Genomic DNA, 6,458 nt, shown 5'->3' on the forward strand with positions numbered 1-6,458 from the left:
CTCTACTCTCCTCCACTCTCCCTCCTTCCCCCCTCCATCCAAACGTGCCATAAATATATATATTTTTTTATTTGATTCAATGTTTCAAGAGTTTTCTAATTAAAAAATAAATATTCTTTGTATCATTTGGTTCAATATTTCAAGACTTTTCATTCCTTACACATATACACAACACTCTTTAATTTTCATTTTAATTCATTATTTTTACCTCTTGCACTTCTACCCCTTTATATATACCTACTATAACCCTTCATGACATCCTACGTCAAATACACACAAACAAAAAACAATGTTATTTTCCTTCAATCTTTCAACTACACCTACCTAACTTTAACATTGTGTCTCATCTAATCCTAACCCGTATAAGTTGGCTACAACCAAGGAAGAGGGACTTGCATTTTATATTGAGTAACAACGACAATTATGATTTTTATGTTAATGTCGGATGTTGTGGATTTGTGAGTTTTGTAAATGATGTGATTAACTGTTAGTGTTTAAGATGTGTATTTTGTTTTAGAATTAATGAGAAAGAGAAAAACACATTTTATATCAAATTTTATTCTATCATATTCCTCCAAAGTTTTTTTTTTCCTCATTACTTCAATTGAATAATTATAATAGATATGTGTGTGCAATTTATAATTGTTGTTTTTAATGATAAACTCATTATTAATAAATTTCTATAACAATTATGCTATAATAATTATACAACATTTTCTAAAACTATCTTATATAAAATATTACAACATTATCCGTGCATCGCACGGGTAACTTACTAGTTAATTATAACATTAAAGGTTGCACTAAGACTAGCAAAAACAGATGAAAACTATTAACATTACGTTGTCTCACTCAATGAAGAGGAAATAGTAAAATAGATGAAAACCTAACCATCATCAAATAATTATAAACAAATAAAAGGGCACTGGAAACACATCACAGACCTGGATCCATATTCCATGGTGCAATCCTACCACAATTTTCTAATTATGGAATCTGCAAATGCAATGCTCCCAACCACGTGCAATAAAAACCAAACAGAAATATCTATAATCCTAATGGAGCCCATCCTTTTCAACCATAAAATATAAACCAAAGCACTGGAAAAAAATAAACAAGAAATATAACCAGTGACTCTTTCTTTCAACCACCCCCAGACATTAGTCAAAACCATTTTTAAAATTTGGTCCTAACCTAACTGGCTTAATATAGGCAGTGTTACCAACTCTGAATGAGAGATTGACTTGAACACAAGAAAAATATTGTATTGAGATGAAAAAGGACCATATAAGCACAACAATCAATGTCAATGATGTTGTAGTACATCTTAAATTGGTTGAACTGATTACTCATAAATATTGAATTCTAAAAAATAATTAAATTTTTACTATGTGGTCTGCTCAAAGTTAAACAATAATATTAAACATAATTGAAGGATTCGACCCTTCCCTTTCAACACAGACATGGAAGCTTTCAAGGGCGAATACACTTGCACTGTCACACACACTAGACACAGCAAGAATGAAAACTAAATTTGAATACACAAACACACTTGACAGAGCGAAAATGAAAATTAAATTTGCTCACTTTTGTTGTTACACAATGAACTATAAGTAGTCCTATTTATCTGTTTCTCTTAAAATACATTCAAAAAAGGAAGAAGAGGTCAAAATTGAGTTTTGGATGCATATACAGAAATAATTATAAATTGAGAGGTGCAATGAGCGCAATTGAGTCTTTTAGGGTCTTCCGTGCACGCCAATGGACAGCAGTTGCTGTTTCTGATGTTCCCATCTGTTAAAATGGTGAAAATAAAGAGAAAACTTATGAGTACATTCTACAAAAATATAAGTTTATTAAGGTTATACTTTTTTTAAAAAAAAATTATATAAATTAGTTTCATTCAATAGGAACACAGTTGGGGAAAAAAATTAAACAAATGATATGCATCAACAAGAATTTGTCTTTTGTCTAGAGTACAAGCAGCACAAAGTGCTGGTGAGGTGAGCTCTCATGGGCTGGACCTGCATGAATTTTCAATCAACAACAAACCTACCATGAAATCCCTTCTTTTTTTGGTCATGCTGGACCTTTGATTTTGGAAATGAAAATTACACAGGTCCAGATATAGGATGGTCATGTTGAGCAAGGTGAGCCACAATTACTCCTTAGGGCTCATTGTATGGTATGTCTTAGCTACTGCAAAAAATTAAATAGCATATCCCACCATTCAAAGAAAGTAGAGCAAAGTTTACCTTAGCCTCCATTGAATAGTAATCTTGCCACAAGCTCACATTTTGGCCGTAAGTAGCAAGTGCAGATTCATATAACTTGCGGGCATTTACAATGCCATCTTTATCACCAACAGATGAAAGATTTGATTCCAATTCAATGCAATCTCTGTATATAGCAAGACCAGGATGTGGCAACGCAAGAAATCTGTAATTGAAACATGATAGAAGTTTAGAAAGCTGTAGTTAGGGCAACTACAAGAAGTAATATTATTAAATCCATGCACCAAAGAATGTGGAAAATTTGAAAAAAATCATAAAATAAATGCTCGGTAACTCAGAAACTCGCGACATACTGTTTATACATCTCTCTTGCTTGCTGAACTCCATCCTTTTGAAGAACAAAATTAACGATAGCAGAAGAGAGGGAAAATCCATTTTCACTGCCACCATCTCTAGCTAACGAAACAAGAGAAATCTCTACCAGCTTGTCAAAAAAACGCTTCTGATTTGCAAAGAACTTGAGGGCCTGCAATATGAGATAATGTCAAGAAGATCCCAAACACCTTTCAAAGAACATTATTTTGGTGTATACGATAAATACATGAATTGGACCCAATTCAACTCAATTTAGTCCAACAAAAACATATGGCACATGTTTTCAACTAGGACTAAAGCTCCCAGGCCATTCATATTTAAGATATTTACCTTAAAAAATTGAAAATTAAAATTTGATTTTTTTTTAGAATTTTTAAATTCTTGGGAGTTATTTTATGTATTGAGCTTCCCACTACTCTTTATCCAAGCACAATATAAATGGGATTAAAGCTGTGTTCAATTGAAGTGTGCTCAGCATTATACATAATATGAAATTAAGAACCAACAGTAGTTCAAAAGCATAGAACCACCAAGGAGAACAGGATTGTAAGTGACTAAGATGGTGCAAACACCAGATTAATGTTGATTAATTCCATTGGTCTAGATTATGGATTTGAGCCTAGTAGAATTTTATTTTCTTTTGAGGGTTTAAAGAGATTCTTTTTGTGAACACCAGATTATGATTTGATTCCCCCCTCCAACCCCCCCCCCCACCCCCACCCCCTCCCTTTTTTGCCCCTTCTTGCAACTCTATTCTGCATCATAAGAAGGTGGAGGCCTCATGAGAGTTCTGCTACATGAGCTTGGACAAGCCACTCTCTATAATCAGTTCAAGGATATTTATAGTAGCTGACAATTGAGTGTAGATCAACGAAAACCTTTGTTGAGCATCCACAATCAAATTGCAGAAGATTAAATCACACAATGATACAAATGCTGTGACAGACGATCATAATCATCTGAACTGCAACAGCAGATAACTGAAAATTATATGGGTAAATGACAACATACCATTAGCCACAAGCTTTCAGCTTTCGAAACGGACACTTTCGGCAGAACTTTTGTTAGAAGTTCAAAAATGGATTGTAGATCAGCTTTACTTGGAGAAGAAGAATCCTTCGTAATGCATCTAATTTCTATTGAGACCCTTAATAGCCATAACTGTGCTGAATCTGATAGTTTTCCACTGCAAACCTTTTCTGCCAGTTTCCTAGCTTCATCCAATTGTCCCAATTGCAAATATAATGAAACATGTTGGCAAGCAAGGTCCTCTGTAATGTAACCCATTGTTTCAGCCTTCTCATATACCATCAAAAGATGTGAAGTATAATTTACAGTATGACTGGGTAGCAAAGAATTTTGGCCTTCTTGTTCTGGGGGAGCAATAACACCCATCAAAAACTTTGCATACAGATTAAACATCATGGCTGAAGGTACAGTATTTAAAGCCTCCTCATAAACCTATACAAGGAAAAGCATCAAATCCAACCGTTAGATTTATATAGTAAAAAGACAGGCCTACATTCGGAACATGCATGTATGTCTATTTCAATTTCCTAGTAAGGAAAGGATCTAGATGTTTGTCAAGCTATCACAATGCAGGACCAATTAGTCACACCAGTAGAAGATTTCAGTAGTTCAAAGGTTATACCTGAATTGTTTTTTGCACCTGAGAGAGCACAATTTCTTGTTCACTTGTGCCTAGTGTACTTTTAGGATCAACGCTTTCAAGTTTTGCAAGCCAGTCCCAATATTCTGGTTCTGTTGAAAAATCTCTCTTCATGTCATTCAGCATCTCCTCACGCTTTTCTTCAGAATGTGCTAGGTCTGTTGCTTCCAATATCTCAAACAACCGCTTTCTCAGGCTAAAACTAGAAGGGAGAGCTTTGACTGCTGCACTATAGATAGTTTCTAAAACGCTCAAACCTTGTTGTCGAAACAAATCAACTTTCATCTTTAACCCCTCATTTTCAACATTTGCTCCATCATTCTTTTCTTCTTCATCTTTAAGGGACATAAATAAATCCTTGTTTTCTTCTCTCCATTCTTTTTCATCAGCAAGTCTATTATCACGGACAAGAGTTCCCTCATCCTCCCCGAGTGCAACCTTCCGGGCCTTTAACTTATTAAGGTAAGTAAGTTCCATCCGAAGATACTCAACCCACAGGTCTTCTGAAGTTGGACAGACTCTCAAACCGCTCTGCATGAGAGCACGGGCAGCCGCGACATTTAAGTTATGGTCAAATTCCCAAGCTGCAGCATATATCCAAACTCCTGGGACCTTTGGATGGAACCTAATTACCTGGGCCAGTACCTGCACAAGTTTATGAGAAGAATATCTCATCAGAACATGGAGTGATTGAAAAGACAAAATTTCAATGACAACATTTCTTATCCTATTCTTATGGTATCAGAAAGGCGAAAGCAGAGAGTTATACTTAATTGCAGCTAATTGGATAGGCCAATTATTTAAATCTCTCCAAATCCCCTTTTTTTTCCTCTCTAAATATCATTAGTATTCTAATCTCAGTCTACTTCTCCAATCAATCAGCAACCAAATGGAGCATAAAACCCTTGCATTTGCCAAATTGGATTCCTTGTTGAGCTTCTCTAACACTAAAATAACAAAATGCAAAATAAAGCTAAAAATTAAACATTTTTATGTCCCTCTCAATTTTTTCTTAGCAACCAAACAATGCACAAGGAACAATTACTACAATAACAACAACAACAACAACAAAGCCTTAATCCAAAAACCATTAAGTTATCTATATATCCAATTGTACATGTGTATTCTTCTCTTCCATTCTACTAGTGTTATATTAGGTTCACATTACTCCCTAAGAAAATACCACAAAAAAAAAAACACAAAATTTTAAGCTGACCTTCTCATTTTACAATCAAAAGCAACACTTTTCTTTCACTTTCTCAGTAACCAAACAAAGCCAAAAATAAATTTTCATTTAAAAAAAGAAAAAGACTTCACCTTTTTCATTCTTCCATTCCTTTTTAGCCTACAAAACTCAAGGTACCGGAACCACAAATCGATATCGCCTTTAAACCTCGTAACAGCGAGGCGAAAAATCTCGACGATCCTGGTGACGCCGGCGAAGTCCGAATGGTACTGCTTCATCTTCATGTTGCCTTTGGCCTTGAGCTCACGCGCCACCGACTTCTTCCGGAGCCGGCGGAGCAAGTCGAGCTGAGTCTCGTAGTCGATGTAAGCCAGGTAGTCCTGCTTGAGCGGGCTAGGCCGTTTCAGGCGGTACTCGTACTTGCGGCGCTGCTTGACGATCTCGGCGATCTCGCGGCGCGTGAAGAGCCCGCGCCGCTCGAAATCGTCGAGCTCGTTCACCATGCGCTCCAGCTGGTATTGCACCACGTCAGCCATTGTTGTTTCAAAAAAAAAAAAAAATCTGTTCGTGAGTTAACGAATTGAGAAGAGAAGGAATCGAAACCCTAACAATGTATTGTGTGGCAAAGGATTTGACAAAACCCTGAAATTTTGGTTTTGAGGATAGTATGAATGAATATGAAACCCTAAAAAGCAGAAAGCACTGCTGTGGTACGTTGGAGTAGGAAGGGTTTTGGGTCTTGGGTTTTGGGTTTTTTTTTGGATTTAACTTTTAACAAAAACTAAATATTCCACTAATATTAAAAATGATAACGTTAATCGATGCACTTAAAGTAATTATTAATAGATTATAGTAAAAAAAATTTATATCATTTTTATAAAAAATACAAAAAGCTTTTAACAATATTTATTATTTTTTAAATAAAATATTTCTAAATATGGTTTTTAAACTAATTTCCTAATGACATTGGTTAACATTTTCCTATTAGATGGTA

At 35.2% G+C, this 6,458-nt stretch overlaps 1 protein-coding gene across 1 annotated transcript; it reads right to left on the minus strand.

The window, feature by feature from the left end:
- Positions 1-1,552: 1,552 nt before the first annotated feature.
- On the minus strand, positions 1,553-6,212 carry LOC142636984 (uncharacterized). Its single transcript, XM_075811279.1, has 6 exons — positions 5,596-6,212; positions 4,261-4,923; positions 3,621-4,070; positions 2,588-2,760; positions 2,256-2,439; positions 1,553-1,794 (listed from the first exon to the last, which is right to left on the minus strand). The coding sequence occupies exons 1-6, from the start codon at positions 5,998-6,000 to the stop codon at positions 1,702-1,704; spliced, it is 1,968 nt and encodes a 655-aa protein (XP_075667394.1). The 5' UTR covers positions 6,001-6,212; the 3' UTR covers positions 1,553-1,701.
- Between the last annotated feature and the right edge of the window lie 246 nt (positions 6,213-6,458).

Source organism: Castanea sativa, chromosome 5 (genome assembly GCF_040712315.1).
Source record: "Castanea sativa cultivar Marrone di Chiusa Pesio chromosome 5, ASM4071231v1".
NCBI classification, from domain to species: domain Eukaryota; kingdom Viridiplantae; phylum Streptophyta; class Magnoliopsida; order Fagales; family Fagaceae; genus Castanea; species Castanea sativa.